Source organism: Schistocerca piceifrons, chromosome 7 (genome assembly GCF_021461385.2).
Source record: "Schistocerca piceifrons isolate TAMUIC-IGC-003096 chromosome 7, iqSchPice1.1, whole genome shotgun sequence".
NCBI lineage: Eukaryota > Metazoa > Arthropoda > Insecta > Orthoptera > Acrididae > Schistocerca > Schistocerca piceifrons.
In genome coordinates this window covers 320405971-320423549 of record NC_060144.1, presented here as the reverse complement: position 1 = coordinate 320423549, position 17579 = coordinate 320405971, and the positions used below count along the sequence as shown (strand labels likewise).

Here is a 17579-nt window from a genome sequence, read left to right as displayed (position 1 = left end):
GTCGCCAAACAAGGATGCAACCATCACGATGCTGTAAACGGAACCTGAATTCATCCGAAAAAATGATGTTTTGCCATTCGTGCACCCAGGTTCGACGTTGAGTACACCATCGCAGGCGCTCCTGTCTGTGATGCAGCATCAAAGGTAACCGCAGCTGTGGTCTCCGAGCTGACAGTCCATGCTGCTGCAAACGTCGTCGAACTGTTCGTGCAGGTGGTTGTTGTCTTGCAATTGTCCCCATCTATTGACTCAGGGATCGCGACATGGCTGCACGATCAGTTACAGCCATGCAGATAAGATGCCTGTCATCTCGACTGCTAGTGATACGAGTGTTCCCTATTACCCTCCTGAACCCACCGATTCCATATTCTGTTAACAGTCATTGGATCTCGACCAACGCGAGCAGCAATGTCGCGATTCGATAAACCGCAATTGCGATAGGCTACAATCCCACCTTTATCAAAGTCGGAAACGTAATGGTACACATTTCTCCTCCTTACAAGAGGCATCACAGTAACGTTTCAACAGGCAACGCTGGTCAACTGCTGTTTGTGTATGAGAAATCGGTTGGAAACTTTCTTCATGTCAGCACGTTGTAGGTGTCGCCACTGGCGCCAACCTTGTGTGAATGCTCTGAAAAGCTAATCATTTGCATATCACAGCATCTTCTTCCTGTCAGTTAAACATCGCGTTTGTAGCACGTCATCTTCGTGGTGTAGCAATTTTAATGGCCAGTAGTGTATTATGGGTGGGGAACTGGCAGCTGAAATGTCCTCTACACTTCACCAGCTACTGCCCCACTTTCCACAGTTTCTGCTAATCCCCACCCCCACGTTTATCCATTTGTGTGTGTTATATGTTTACTTGAAATTCGAAGACCGGCTGCCTTAGTTCATAATACAGCCAGTGGAGTGAGTTCAAAGTGTTCTAAAACCACCCCCTTACTTCACCACTACACACCCCTCTTTCTACCACCCCACCTTTACTTTTTGCCAGTCGCTAGTGTGACTTAGGCAGAAATACCGTTCAAAACTATTTTACAGCTGCCCCAATGAGAATAAAAGCTCTAGTGTTGGTGCAATTATTACTACATGCCATAACTATATAGTTATAGTGTTACATGGTAGGAAATGCTACGTGTGTGTCCACATGAGATTCACCTCCAAAATTTTCGCGCTCAACTTCATTTGAAGAACAGTATCACACCCCACGCACTCGTACATCGCTCAAGGCATTTATTGTCAAAGTGTGGAACAGCAAACTATCACAGATATACAGGAAGAGTTGCCTCTTGCCAATCTACATATGAATAGCTGCTGGGGGTGTGACAAATTCATAATTTCACACATACTTACACACTCATACATTGTTCAAAGCACTTGGTATGAAAGGAAGGGATAGCAGTTGATTGTAAACCGTCCTACTACCACCCTCACTTGGAAGACAGCTCAGCAACATAAAAGATAACAGTCATGGTTTCAGCAGTGAAGCACCAGAGATTTGCCCTGGCTCGCCTACATGCTACTGAGAGTAGAAATCCTTACATATCTACTGGTAAAACACACATAAAAGTTGGCAGCGGTAATTTTAGCACGAGAAGCACCAGAGATTTTCCCTGGCTTGTCTACATGCCACTGAGAAAAGAAACCCTAACAGACCAACTGAAAACAGTAATTGAAAGAATCATCAATTTTTAAAAATCATGTATTTCAACAATTAAATGCCACTCAAAGCCAAACAGCCTTGATAATTCAAATACACACACGTTCACACACACACACACACACACACACACACACACACACACACACACACACAGAGAGAGAGAGAGAGAGAGAGAGAGAGAGAGAGAGAGAGAGAGAGAGAGAGAGAGAGATCTGTAAATTACTGTTGTATGTTGCAGGATATAAAAACAGTGCAAAAAAGATTTGTAAATTACTGGGTGTCAGCACAGCAGAGCTTAAAACTGCTACACACAGTGTTCGTAATTGCGTATTTAACGTGCAGCAAGGCATGGCATGTGGTCACGGTTGCCAGGGAAGAGGTGTTGCTCATGCATTGCTTTGTAGTTGACTGAGCCATGACCATGCGGTGCGTCACACGTGCCGCTCATAGCGGCATCTGGCAGTCAGGGGAGCCATGGACCCCATCCACTTGCAGCAATCCAAATAATATGGCTACATCTTTTGTCCAGCGATGGCCTGCTTTCAGGCTCAGTGTTTCAAAGGACAACGGAACTTGCAGTATAGTCCTACAAATGAGAAACCCACTTAAAAATAAAAACAAATTGGTGTGTTTCAACACATGGTCCTAGTCGGAGGAAAGAGATAGCCCTGTCTCGCTCTAGTATTGTCCAGCCTCTGATGTCATGCATCAGGCCACCTTACAGTTGGGTAAAAAGACCCACTGGATGGTCAAAAAGGGAGGGAGGGAGAGAGAGAGAGAGAGCTCTGTCTTGGATCACACATCAGGCCACCTCACAGTCCAGGTACAAAGACCTACTGGATAGTGAGAGAGAGAGATAGTCCTGCCTCGCGTTAGCACTGCTGCAGTCCCTGACAAACAAGTGTCATGTCGCAGCACCTTACACTCAGACAAGAACATTATCGAAATTTCAGTCAATTTTTTAATCTCATTGGCTGCTAAAAATAGTCCTTAGGAACTTTCCACAATTGACCTTCCCTGCTGGACGTCCATTTAAAATGAAGCACTGCCTGTGAAATGTGGAGAGTCTATATAAGCCACCCCTCCACCTGCCTCATCCTCACTCTGCTGCTGTCTGCTGTGGTAGTCACAGTTCTGTATCAACATTTTAAAATGAAACTCTGATGCAACATTTCCGACATTAGCGGCAAATTTCATGGATTTGTAGAAGAAGACGATCTTCTACAGGAGTAAATAATCTATTTTCCATAGCTCTGGTCTTATGGTGCAGAAATTGGGAAAATTTCTGGGATTTTGCTTTGGAATGGGAGGACGGATGGGAGGAGGCTGGACAATAGCGAATTGTCCAGCCTGTTTCTGCCGAGATCCAATCTCCCCAATCTCCTGTGGAAGTCCCACGGGAGTCTTGTGAGAATCAAAATAATTTTCATCATATTAGTATAATGTATTTTTGTAGCTGTGATTTGACGTTCAAAGTTTTATTTGATGCCAATCCCTGTTACAGATCACATACCAGGAATACAGGATGAGCTGGAAGCAAAGCTTGAGGCCGAAAAGCTCCGACAAAAGCAGCAGCAACATGCTGTTACACAGTCTCCAGCAAGAGATACCCAGCAGCAACATTCACGTAAGTACTGAAAAACGATCTCTGTAGTAGCTGTGTAATCTTTCTGTGTGTGTGTGTGTGTGTGTGTGTGTGTGTGTGTGTGTGTGTGTGTGTGTAATTCAATGCTAAAAAAAGTTTGCGACTGCAGGAATTATTTCCCACACCCGACCTTTTCCGGTCTTCATTGATTAGCCTTATTACATCACCGGGTTAGTCGAGCCCTTACAAATTGTAAAATCAACAGTGTAAATTGTAGTTCACAGTTTTGTTAATTTTACAGCAAAAATAAGCAATTACGTAGTTGTATTCACGAGGCCTTTTGACTACGAAACTACTGTGCCTGTAAGTGTTAAGTTTGGATGGAATTGTAAACGTAATTAGTTTTGGTGAAACGTTTTAAAAGTCGTCTTTCTTTCATTACCCTCACGGGCACCTTAAAACTAATAATGTTAATTAAATTGCCGACTACGCTGTTGGCGTAATACCCCAATTAGTAGAGACTAAAAAGTTCGAGTATCGGAAATAATTCGTGTAGTCGGATAGATCACAACTCTGCTGGTGTGTGAGAGGTAACCAAAGGATGTCACCATATCTCGTATGTCTGTCGATACATTTAATTACAATTCTTTAGGAAAGGCGACACGTAATAATTATTTACGAACGTAAGTACAAATTAGAAGAATGAGTGTTGAAGCTAACACAATTCACATACGTTCAGTGCATATTAAATTATAACTTAGTAAATATTTTCATGTAACCCTGTAGTAGTTCATATGAAAATGAGCGATACCATCATTATGTATAAAATAATCCTCTAATTATGTAAATGTATTCTTTGTTCAAAGCTAAATACGTTATTACAAAATTAATACCTCAACGATCACAAAAAATAGTTGCATAAAATTGTTAGACTTACAAGCTGAATATTGGGATATTTTGCGTAATGGAGGTTGTGCATTGAAAAAAATAAGATGTATTAACTACAGCCCATTTTATTTATGAGTATTAGAAATACGAGAAGCCCTGCTCAGATCCCTCATAAAGGCCATATTTTAGCTTGTATTAACATGAAAATTCTCTTTCGAGTAATTAAATCTGTAGCCGCCTGCCCAAGTGGGATTTCATCTGGTCAGTGTAATAAGAACGACATACAGCACTTCAACTTCCGTAAAAAGCCATCGTGTGTCAAATGCTGTCCTGACGCCACGAAGTGTTAATGCGATTGAGACCTTCTCTCCACACATCTTTAATAACTTTAACACTAGAATACACAACGCAGCCATTTTATGAATCGTACAATATGTTTCCTTCAAAGTAACTGAGAACCTAATTATTCATTGCAAATTCCATAGCTATGGCCTATACAGGAGTTAATGATGCCAGAACAAAAAGAAAAAAAGATTATTTTTTCGAGCGGTCGACGAAGACGTCATTTGTGACGAGGCATAATCTCGGACTGAATAAGTTTGCGGAAGGAAATCGGCTGTCCGCTTCTCATAGGAAACATCCCGGCATTTGCCTTAAGTGATTTAGGGAAATGATGTTTCTAAGGTCACCAACTAGGGAACGGTATATCAAAATGCAATGTATCTAAAACAAGTATCTCCAAAGCCGTCAAATTTAAAATGAATACTGTGCTTCTTGAAGTCAAGTTCTCTGACACTGAAGCTTTTGTTAGCGTATATAGCCAAATACGGTTAAGAAATATTTCTCGATACCGGATACTCACCAAGTCCAGATGCTCAATATGGCTGCATTCCCCGTTTCGTTCCACCATCTAGGGCTCGTGGACATTTAACACCTCGGACTTCACTACCTCAGCAAAAAATAAAAGGACTTCAGTTTATTGACTGAGCCATTGAACAATTATACTGGATATAATCATAGATGCAAATCTTATGTTGTTCAAGAAACAACCCTTGAGAAGATTGTGGCTTGGAAGTATCATCCGAATCGTAAAATGAACTATTAGTTAAGAAGATGGGAACAGGAAGCCAGTTGGAAGGTTGGGAACGTGTTGGTTAAACTTACTAATCAGCGTCCATTTGTTATGCAATTTAAGGAAGAGTTTGATGAGGAGCTTATTGCTCTGGACTGTAACAAGAAAATTAGTAAAACCAAGGAGCTCTCATCGGCAGATACCAAATCTTTACAAACGTCCATCCTGCCTATAACAAAAAAAAGTACAATGATTTGATATCACTGTTCAAGTCAGTGTTTCCGGCACTATGATCGGAATGTCGGCCATTTTACGAAAACATGCCTCATGAAAGAGATCCGGCATGATGTGATGGAGGTGCAGTGAATGACTTCTGACAATGACAATAGTTTTTGATATTTTGTGGTGTGTTTGAACGTGAGATAGTGAATGAATAACATTGTATTTCAGAAGCTTCGACATTTTAGCGTGTGATTAAAACAATTCTGGCATTTCAACATTACTATGTATTTCTTTGCAAATGATATTTCGCAGTTGGTTTATGTTGGAAATTACAAGCAGGTACCTCGCCATCTATAGCAGGACACAAGTAGATATCTACTTTTTTATTAAAAATCGTTTTCAAAGGAAAACCGGAAGAAACGTAACAGTACTGACCATTTTAAAAGTAATAAACACTTCACATTGCAGACACATTGTGTAAGGTGAAGCTTTATAATTCCGAGAAATTTTCAAACGCGTTTTCTTTCAATAACATCTATTTTAAGTTATCTAGTTGCTGTACTAAGGGGACGATGTCACCATCTCTCCCACGGTAAAAATATAAGAAAGAAACATCACTTCTAATGCTTCAAGAAAAGAGATAATATGATTCCTCGAACCGGATGTAAGGTACTTGAACTGAAGTTAGTGATCGTATTTGCTTTATCGTAAAAGAGATAACAGATAATTTCTCAGCGATCTGTGGGAATATATATTGCCACTACCATGGCGTCCATTCACACGCAAACATGCATTCCGTCGTGCTCCTGCTGATTGCTACCGCCTTCTCAACGCGGGTAGCGGCTGTCCCTCGCCGTCCCGTGATTCAAGAGGTACGCTAATCGATAAGCTTAGCTTCTCGATATTCTGCTGCTGTTATGAAATTGCCCTTTGTCAACATTAGGTCTTGCTAATCGACGTCTTCGTCTAGATTTTGACAGACGAGGAAATTTTTCAAAGTCGAGACTTGTCTATAGCTACTATTATAGTTGCATTCCATCATGTTTCTTCCACAGTTCTTGATTTCCGACAGGCACTAGCTAAAATTTTGCAACGTCGTTTAGCGATCATAAAACGAGCTTACTGAGTATCAGATTTCCGATTCGATTCAGGACTTCCTTGCACTTGAATCTCAACACGTCCGTTTTCGCGAGAACTTCAGATGTAAATGTAACTGTTATAGGGCCGCTACTGATTTTCATTTAGACTGATGAGACAAAAGACATGGGATGCCACCTGATATCGTCCTGGAACTCCTTTTCCCCGGCGTATTGCAGAAGGGCGACCTGGTACGGACTTAACAAGTCATTGGAAGTCCCATGCAAAAATATGAGCAATGCTGGCGTTGTAGCCGTCATTATTTGTAGAAGAGTTGCTGGTGCAGGATGTTGCGTATGAGCTGACTCGATTATGTTCCCTAAATGTTCGATGGGATTCATGTCAGGCGATCTGGGAGACCAAAGCATTCGCTTGAATTTTCCAGGATGTTCTGACAAAACGCATTGTCATCCATAAAAATTTAACCGTTGTTTGGGAACATTAAGTTCACGAAAGGTTTAAACTGGTCTCCAAGTATCTGAACATAACCATTTCCAGCCAACGATCTGTTCAGTTGGACCAGAGGACCCACACCATACCATGTAAACACAGCCCACACGATTATGGAGTTACCACCAGCTTGCACAGTGCCTTGTTGACAACTTGGGCTCATCGCTGCGTGGGGTCTGCACCACATCCGAACCCTACCCTCAGCTCTTAGCAATTGAAATCGGAACTTATCTGACCAGGTCACAGTTTTCCAGTCGTCTAGAGACCAACCGATATGATCACGAGCCTAGGAGAGGTGGAGAGGTGCTGCACACGATATCGTGCTGTTAGCAAAGGCACTCGCATCGGTCGTCTGCTGCCATAGCCCATTAACGCCAAATTTCGGAGCACTGTTCTAATGGATGTTTTCTTCGTGTATTCCCCATTGATCTCTGCCGGATATTTCAAGCAGTGCTGCTTGGCTGTTAGCACTGACAACTCTAGGCAAAGGCCGCTACATTCAGTCGTTAAGTGAATGTCGCCGGCCACTGCATCATTTGTGGTGAGAGGTGATGTCTGGAATTTGGTATTCGCAGCACACTCTTGACACTGTGGATCGCAAAATATTGAATTCCCTAGCGATTTCCGAAACTGAGTGTTCCATGTGTCTAACTCTAACCACCATTCTGCGTTCAAAGCCTGTTAATTATCACCGGGCGTCCATAATCACGTCGGAAAGGTTTTCATAGGAATCACCTGAGTACAAATAACAGCTCTGCCAATTCACTGCCCTTTTATACCTTGTGTACGTATACTAACGCCATTTGTACACAGATTGGCCAGAACATTATGACCACCTACCTAACACCTTTAGCATGGATAATAGTGGCCAAGCATCGTGGCATGGAAACAGTGAGGCATTAGTAGGTCGCTACAGTTGGCGCCACACCTGCACACATAAGTCATATATGGTGCAAATGGCTCTGAGCACTATGAGACTCAACTGCTGAGGTCATTAGTCCCCTAGAACTTAGAACTAGTTAAACCTAACTAACCTAAGGACATCACAAACATCCATGCCCGAGGCAGGATTCGAACCTGCGACCGTAGCGGTCTTGCGGTTCCAGACTGCAGCGCCTTTAACCGCACGGCCACTTCGACCGGCATAAGTCACATAATTCCCATAAATTCCAGGAGGGAGGAGGGGGGGAAGGGGTGGAGGGGGAAATCTCTGAAGTCACATTCAACCACATCCCAGATGTGTTCCACCGGGTTCAGATCTGGCGAGCGAATCACTCCATAAGACTTCTGGCCTTGTAACATAGCGTATTATCTTGAAAAAATGCCGCTGCCGCCGAGAAACACGATCGTCATGAAGGCTTGTACGCGGTCTGCTACCAGTGTAGGATACTCCTTTGCCGTCATGGCGCCTTTCAATTGAATGTTCCCCAGAACATTGAGCAGGCGCCGCCAGCTTGTCTCCGTCCCGCCGTACAGGTGTCAAGGAGCTGTTCCCCTGAGAGACGATGAATTCGCGGCCTCCAATCGGCACGATGAAGAAGGTATCGGGATTCATCAGGCCATCCAAAGCTCTGCCGCTGCGCCAACGTCCATTGCCGATGGTCACGTGCCCATTCCAGTCGTAGTGGCCGATGTCGTTGCGTTAACATTGGCACATGCAATGGTCATCGGTTGCGGAGGCCCCTTTTTAGAAGTGTTCGGTGCACTGCGTGTTCAGACACACTTGTACTCCGGCCAGCATTAAAGTCTGATGTTAGTTCCGCCTTAGCCCGCTGCCTGTCCTGTTTTACCAGTCTGCCCAACATACGACGTCCGACATCTCTAATGAGGGGTGCAGCCCAACCCCACGACATCTGGACATGGTTTCACCTTGGTTTTACCACGTGTTGACGACACTCCCCACAGCACTCCTGGAACACCCAACAAGTCGTACACTTTCCGAAATGGTGGTGCTGAGCCTCCAGGCCATCACAATCTGCCCTCGGTCAAACTGAGATAGATCGCGCGCCTTCCCCTTTCGATATCCATAGTCATAAAAGTTCTGGCTGATCAGTGTATGTGTGCATATCACTATGCCAGACGTTTTTCACTTCAGTGTATATCACTGTTCAAGTGGATATCACCGAAACTTTCGTGAGGCGTTCATGCTTTCACAGGAAGCCTACAACGCCATAAGACTGCAGTGAAATGCATGAAGACTTGCTGCAGATCGATTACTGGTGCAGAGACTGGCAGTTGACCTTGAAAGCAAATAAACGTAAGGAACTGCCCAAAAACAGGCGAAGAGGTACATTTCTTGTAGATTACGCTGTTGGAAAAAAAAATACTGGAAACAGTTATGAACATACCGAGAAGTAGAGATCACCAGCGACATAAAGCTGTGTGACCGCATAAAACAGTAGAAAAATCAGAGGCAAGGCTGAGATTAAATGGGAGTATCTTAAGGAAACGTCACGTATCCACGTAAGGAGTGGTTTGCTAAACTTTTTTTTTTTTTTTGTTAGATTCGAGATTGACAGCTGCTTTAAACCAGTCTCTGGGCTGAAGACAACAACAACAACAGATTCTAGATTACTGTTCATCAGTCTGTGACACTTACGGAGTAGGATAAACAGAAGAGAGACAGGATATTCGACAAAAAGCGGCGCGTTTCGTCTCGGAATCGTTAAGTCGATACGACAGCGGATCTGAAATGTTTGACAAACTCGTCGCAGGTGCTAGATGAGAGGCGTTGTGTATCGCGAAGAGGTGTACAGTTGACATTTCGATGTGTGACGCTACAAGAAGAGTAGGTCAGCATATAACTTCCATTTGCTTCTCACGACATGACGACGACGAGAAAATCACACAGATAACAGCTCATACGATGCTTTACCGGCGTTCCATTCGTAAATGGAATATGTAAGGGGAGAAAAGTTGTGGAACCGGACGAACCCACTAATGCACGCCGTAAGGTAGCTTGTAGAGCCTGTGCACAGTTACAGAGGTTCAGGTTTCACCTATTCAGTGTGCTTCAGTTGGCGTATTTTTTACTGTGCCCACCTGCTACTTTTTCAGGAGATGATTCCGTCCAGTGTTAAATGTCCAGCCTACACGTTAACGTCACTGACTCCAGCTCTCTGCACGAAGCTCTTCCTCGATGTGGGATGTTTGTCCTGGGGAAGCCTAGGGTCGGAGTTCTGCTACTTCCTTTCGTGTTCTATGCTCGTAGCTTTCTTTACAACTCCAGGAGCAATATCTGCAAAACAATTACACTTTCATTGACTCTGAAATGTACTGAGTTCGAGTGTGCTAGCCACAAATTGATGATGATGAGGTCGCATACTCCGAGGAGTGTAGGGAACAACGCGAGAGACCCTCTCGTCCGACTAGGCAAGGTCGGCTACGTGGTTAGCCATTGCCTTCCTCCGACCGTAATGGAGATGAATAATGATGATGAAGACAACACAATAACACCCAGTCATCTCGGGGCAGGGAAAAATCCCTGACCCCACCGGGAATAGAACTCAGGACCCCGTACCTGGGAACCGAGAACGCTACCGGAAGACCACGAGCTGCGGAGAGCCACACATTAAACATGCGAATTCACATAACGTCATGTACCATTTTAGCGTCGTCAGAGCTTTCTGACGTGGTTTAAGGCTGCTATAACGCTCTTAAATCGGCTTAGGCAAACTGGAATGTGAAGTCTGCTCCTCCTGTTATGTCAAATCTAGTTTCTAGTTTCTGTTTCCATATTTTAGATTGCACTGAGCAGTTAATGATTGTTACCTCGCCCTTTGTTCTCTACAATTCTATTAAACTAACGTAACGTTTTCCAACTTGCAGTCTTCTCCATTTTTCGCTACACATAACCATAGATGCATCTGATCCAATAATCCTTCCTGCTTGCTCTGGTAGTCCCTTCTGTGCAGCTGATTACAGTATTTTAAATGTAGCTCTCACCGTTATTTAGAATGAAGACGAGAGCACTTGTTACAGGGAGACGACGTCTTCGTGACTGTAGAAAGCGGCGACCTGAGGGGCGTGGTGGCCACGTCACTGAACGGCGCTCTCTACAACCAGTTCCTCGGCATACCGTACGCAACGCCACCTGTCGGAGATCTTCGGTTCCGCGTGAGTACTACACATGAATAATCTATAAACTACAGTAGCCATTTGTATAATTCCACACATTTTGTAGGTACTCAAGTATATAAATGCACTTTATATAACTAATTATTTAAACTACCCCTTGTTGTTGCCTTGTTTCAGTGCTATGCCAATCATGCACAGCTTCATGAGGTCTTAGCATATTCTTTTTGTAGGTTTCCAAAGGAAACAACAAATTAGTTGTGTACATCAGTCGGACGCCAGTCGTTACTATGACCTTAAGTAATATGAAAAAAGTCTGCGTTTCGCCTCGTTCCACTAACACACCAACATGACGTTACCTCGTCATGTACAAGGACGCACGAAAGCATGTACACACGTATCGATGCTGCAACGTCTTCCATAGCTCTTTGGATTAGAGGGTAGCAGGGCGCGTGCAAAACGTCAGGGGAAGCTTTTTCGTTGCGGTATTCAATCAAACGCATTTTCACGAGAGTTCGTTTTTACTACGGTTGAACTTCTACGATTTGTAATAGTCTTGCTCCCGTCTAGCCACTAATAATGCGGACATTTCTCAAACTTACGAACATTGTCTATACTGAGCGATTTCAGGATTTTCAGCTAAGTAATTATACAGGAGACCGATGGTAAATGTAGCAGCTCAGCCAGCACTCACCGCAGATGGACTCTCACGAAATTCCCATGTAAAAGTTCGTCTTGCATTCATAGATTATTGTTTGTGTAGTGAAAGAATGCGCAGGGTCGTTACAGGTTATTGTAACTACACAAACATGTGCATGTCACTGGTGATTAGCTACAAGGAGATCTCCGGTACACTTAACAGTTCATACTCTGTGACCCCATAGTTAACTAATCTTCTTTATGTGACTAAATAATCATTCTTGGGATCAAAAGTTTCCTTCTGATGCTGAAAACACTGATTTCCGTTCCTTTCCATAGGTTAATTGTTGTCGCCATGCAAGTAAAGAGTCTGATGTACCCGCCCGGCTAGCTGCGCGGTCTAACGCGCTGCTTCCCGAGCGGGAAGGCGTGCCGGTCACCGGCACGAATCCGCCCGGCGGATTAGTGTCGAGGTCCGGTGTGCCGGCCAGCCTGTGGATGGTTTTTAAGGTGGTTTTCCATCTACCTCGGCGAATGCGGGCTGGTTCCCCTCATTCCGCCTCAGTTACACTGTGTCGGCGATTGCTGCGCAAACACCGTTTCCACGTACGTGTACACCATCATTACTCTACGACGCAAAACATTCGGGGTTACACTCGTCTTCGGTGTGTGACGTTCGCATGGGGTGTGGTGGTGACGGGGGGGGGGGGGGGGGGGGGGGGGGGGGAATTTTCCACTGGGGGCCGAACAGCACAATAATCAGCTCTTATCCAAGTGAGAACCTGGCATCCTCAGTCACGCCAAAGCTAAACAGCCTACAATGACTGAAATTGGAACCTTTCGCTATCTGGCGATATGCAGACAGAGTGACGATACCTTACTGTATTAATATTTAATTATTTGGAAGAATACGTCGTTTAAAAATATCGTACAGTGGCTACTAAGTATGTGTGGTAGTGCACACAGGTAAAGCCAATTGCCGCTTGACTGTACGCCGACGTGTGCAGGCTCCGCAGCCGGCAGCCTCGTGGTCCGGGGTTCGAGACGCTCTGTCTTTCGCGGACGCGTGCGCCCAGCCTGGGTTTGCCGGGTTGCTGCCCTCCACTGACGGCTCTGATGACTGCCTCTACCTCAACGTCTACGCGCCGGCTACGACGAGTGGTCCTTACCCCGTCATGGTCCACATCCACGGAGGAGGCTTCAAGTCTGGCAGTTCTTCCGGAGCCACTCCGCACTACTTCGTGGAGAAGGGCGTCTTGTTGGTCTCAATCGCCTACCGTCTCGGCGCCCTTGGTACGTACATGGTTTTCTTTTTTTTTTTGGGAGGGGGGCCTATCTAATGTCATGCATTAGCTATGAATACAATCTAAGATAAAAAAGGACGCTACACGAAGGAATTTTCCACATAGTACGAATATCGGATGATGCGATGTATGTTTACAAACAAACAAATGATTACAATTTGAGAAAAATTAGATGATTTATTCAAGAGAAAGAGAAAAAAATGGAAATGAAGTCCCATGCTTCTTTACAGAGTGTAGGGGAACGATGCGGGAGACCCGCACTGCCTTACTAGGCAATGACCTAATGGAGGTGGTTTGCCGTTGTCTTCCTCCGACCGTAATGGGGATGAATGATGATGATGAAGACGACACAACAACACCCAGTCATCTCGAGGCAGGAAAAATCCCTGACCACGCCGGGAATCGAACCCGGGACCCCGTGCTCGGGAAGCGAGAACGCTACCGCGAGACCACGAGGGCGGACAAGAGAACGAGCTCTGGTGAAGAGAAAGAGCTTCACCACAAATTGAGCAAGTTAATAAAGCGTTAGTTCACCTCTGGCCCATATGCAAGCAATACGTCTTGTCAATGATTGATAGGATTGTTCGATGTCCTTCTGAGGGATATCGTGCACAGTTCCATCCAAATGGAACATTAAGTCGACAAAATCCCGAGCTGGTTGGAGGGCCCCGCGAATTATGCTGCAAACATTCTCATTTGGGGAGATATTCGGAGACCTTGTTGGCCAAAGTAGGGTTTTCCTGGGTAAGGTATGGATTGGCCAGCACGAAGACATGTAGAAATCCTTGCCGTGTTCTGAGGCGCATTATCTTGGTGAAATGTAAGCCCAGGATGACTTGTCATAAAAGGCAACAAAACGGGGAGTAAAATATCGTCGACGTACTGCTGAGCTGTGTGCCACGGATGACAACCAAAGAGGTCCTGTTTTAATATGAAATGGTACACCAGACCATCACTCCTGATTGTCGGACCATATGGACGTGCGACGTCCTGTCCGTTGGGGCTCAGTCCGAAACAGGGTTCATAAGTGAAGACAATTCTACTCCAGTCAATGGTCAAATTTGCCCAGCACCACTGCATGCGGGCTTGTTGGTGTACAGAGGCCAATGGTTGTTCGCGCAAAGGTGCGCCGTGGTCTCAGACCCCTTTCTGTGATTCGCCTATTAATTGTCCGTGTGGTCACTGAAGCACCAACCACACTTCTGATCGATGATGATAAATCTGGGGCTCTGAAGGCCTGTCTGACAATTGCTCGGTCCTGAGGTTCTGTCGTCTCTCTAGTCAACAGCTTCCTTGTTGACGCTGTGTTTGGCCATGGTTAACTTGACATCCGTCCTCTCTCAAATGCTGATATCTGCTTATATTGTTCAGGAGTCTGTCTACGAGGCGTAGTTACACACCATCTGAGTATACGGAATTGAAATTCTCAAAGTCCTTATGTCCTGGTATCGACATGTTCCCTGTCTACTACTTTGCAGGCGGCCGGTGAAATTGCGCAACAGCGTACACTTCATCCATCGGCCGCCAAAGATTACAATTTTGCAAATTTGCAAATTAGGGGGAAAACACCTACACGGAATTAAATGAGTGAGAAACAGTGCGACGGCGGAATAGAACACAATGAAAGATAAAATCTTTAATCCTATTTCTTACGAATGTATTTATTCTGCAATATCGCACCATGCTGCAACCTTCTGTTCGTTTTGGAAAATGACGAAACCATTACAAGGAAATATAGCTTACGTGTTTCCTTCACCAAAAAATTAATGTTGTCGGAACTCGTCACTGCCCACAACGTTTCCACACAGTCAACTGTTGATGTAATATGGAAGAAAGGTAGGAAGGGTAGAAAGACGTGTGTTCTGCTTTGCCGTGTTATATGCGAATGCCCACCATGTGAAGTATTGTGTCCCAGTCTCTTTGTTCAACATCAATGTATATCCAGAGCAAATCTGCCAACGTTTTATTAAAGCGTTTTGTAGGCCCTACGTCTGTGATTGGTAGGCTAGTTTCATTTTGCAGCCTGAAATTACCTCTGATACTATTCTCAAACTTCTCATGACCAGAGGTGCTTGATATGCCTATCCATCAATCCTTTCTTTTAATTAAAGCATTTTTCTTCTCCCTAATTCGAGGTACCTACTGAATATATAAGTACTAATTACTGTAGCATCACATTTCAGTAGTTTCTGCTCTCTTTTTTTCTGTAGTTTTTTTGTGGTTTTAGGGTGCACAACTGCAGCCGGCATTAGCGCCCAGACTTAATTATGAATGCACTGCGAGGCATAATGTTAAAACAGCAACTAAAAAGGACAACACTATAAAAGGCACATTAACAGGCAAGGGATTAAAAGAAAACAGCATAATCAAATGTCCTTAGACAGGTTTGTCAAGTGGATAGAACGAAGAACGCCAGCAGCTGCTCCTGAGGCATCCGCTAAAATTTCATCCAGAGTACACGGCAGGCCAAGATCAATTTTTTACTGTAGTGTGGGGGTCTTTATTATCTGTGTTTCCGTCACGTATATAGATATACTACAAGTACATACTTTCAGAACAGATTTGCGGACAACACTGTTTTTAATAAGAAATTGAATTAAAGAAGAAATCCACTCCAAGCTTCAATTTTTCATAACAATGTTCCAGAAGAAGTATCCCAAATCAGAGTCTTTGCATTCTAGCTGCAAGTCGAAGAAGAGCGAGGTCATGAATGATATATCTCAGCTGATCAAGCAGTTTTAATGTAGTAAAGGACCGCTTACTATCCCGAGACTCGCATCTGAGTGGACAGTAGTTCAAACCACCGTCCAGCCTTCCAGGCGAATGCTGGGATAGTTTTTCTGGAAAGAAATGACACACGTCCTTCTACCCTTCCTTCCTTTCTTCCATATTACATCAATAGTTGACTGTGTGGAAACTGATGAAAAATCAAGTCCAAAGAGTAGCCAAATATGTGTTTGGCGTCTGGAGACCTGAACCTCTTCATAGATGTCTCTATGAACTGTAGGAACCCGGTTTCTACTTGTTTGAGAATGTCCACGATTTGTAAGACATCGTATACGAGAGGGTTTGACATGAATTATGCTTCCGTATAAGTACTGATTTGTGGTTAAAGGATCCCCTCCATTTTGGTAAATCAGTCTTCCCGCGCTGAGATCGTGATACAGACTCCTACAAAACATTGACGTTAACAGTATTCATATACAGGTTTGCTGAATTGTTACTTCAACTGTCTTAGAAATACGAATTTGGTGGGCTTGTTTCATGTAATTTCCTTTAGCACTACCAGTCTAATAGAAGCACTATCTGTACACTCTTGGTGGTTTCCTATTTTTTCACCAGGTCTTTTAATTGTAAATTCTTACAAAGAACAACACTGGAGTTAAAGGTGTGACTTTTATGAAACATTGTACGTTGGATAGATGCCATGGTATCTTTGGAGCATTCGTCTGTATATTCATGTAGTCAGTAGTAAAGTAAGACATTTGAAACCCTTCGTAATTCAAAATCTGCCCTATTATTGTCTGTTTTTATAATTTTGTGAATATTAAGATTCAAGGATTTAAAAACACAGTTAGCATTGTGAGCATTAAGTATTAATTGTAAATAGGCCACTATTCTTATATCCTCAAGAATGATGTTGTTGTGGGTGCCGGTCCGAAGTGTGGTTTGACGCAGCTCTCCATCCTTATCTATCCTGTGCAAGTTTAGCTCTGCATAGGCCATCACACAGGGTACTCCGTGCTACTACAAGGAACATTGAAATTTTCGGACCTTCAGCTGTCGGCACAGCTTTGGTGATAGCGTAGCAGGTCAGGTGTCACAGCAGTTGATTTCTGTTTTTCGATTTTGGGAATCTCCGTAAGACGTCGATTCCAAATCGATGGAATGTCTCGGATACAGGCAGTACCGTTATCAGATTGCCCGAAGGTAACCACAGTATACGCTTTGTCGCTGGAATTCCACAGTGACTTGTATAGTGTCTAACATGTCGGTAGAGACCTGACCAGTAATACCTGCGTCTGATTCTTCCTAGAATCTTCGTGAATCCCAGATGACCAGATGTTCTAGCGTCGTGGAAATACATTAGGATAGCTGGCTGTTGATGATCTGGGATGACGAGCAGCCATTTCTGCCCCATTGGACGTTAGTTGCTCTTACACGACGTTCTATTTATTAATTGTATTTTTCATTTGGTCGGTTCCCCCATCTTCAAGACTTTTGTGGTGTGCACTACGTAAATCTGCAGAATAATTTAGCAAAAGCTACAGCTTATATGTCAAAGGTAACCTCACTTTCACAGGATCTTATGCTTCACACAATCTTATCATATGACAACTCCGTGCCACAGACTGCCAGTATTTACTGTCGAATTTCGTATTTAAGTGAAACATTAAATATATTCTCGTGTGTCGCTTAGAGTTATTGTTTCCCCACTTCCTATATTTTAATAATCACAGATGATAGAAACAGAAACATTTTACTGAGTCTAACAGTGTGTCATCGTGTTTAGTCGCTCCACTTGACAACCAAGACCCAAGTA

The 17579-nt window shown here is 43.9% G+C and overlaps 1 protein-coding gene across 1 annotated transcript in view; it reads left to right on the top strand.

Moving 5' to 3' along the window:
- The first annotated feature begins 6220 nt into the window (after positions 1-6220).
- Positions 6221-17579, top strand: part of LOC124805655 (acetylcholinesterase-like) — a 47979-nt gene continuing 36620 nt past the window's right edge. The window contains exons 1-3 of the mRNA XM_047266222.1: positions 6221-6304; positions 11001-11135; positions 12740-13025. Coding sequence (XP_047122178.1) covers positions 6221-6304; positions 11001-11135; positions 12740-13025 — 505 coding nt within the window. The remainder of the gene's footprint in view (positions 6305-11000; positions 11136-12739; positions 13026-17579) is intronic.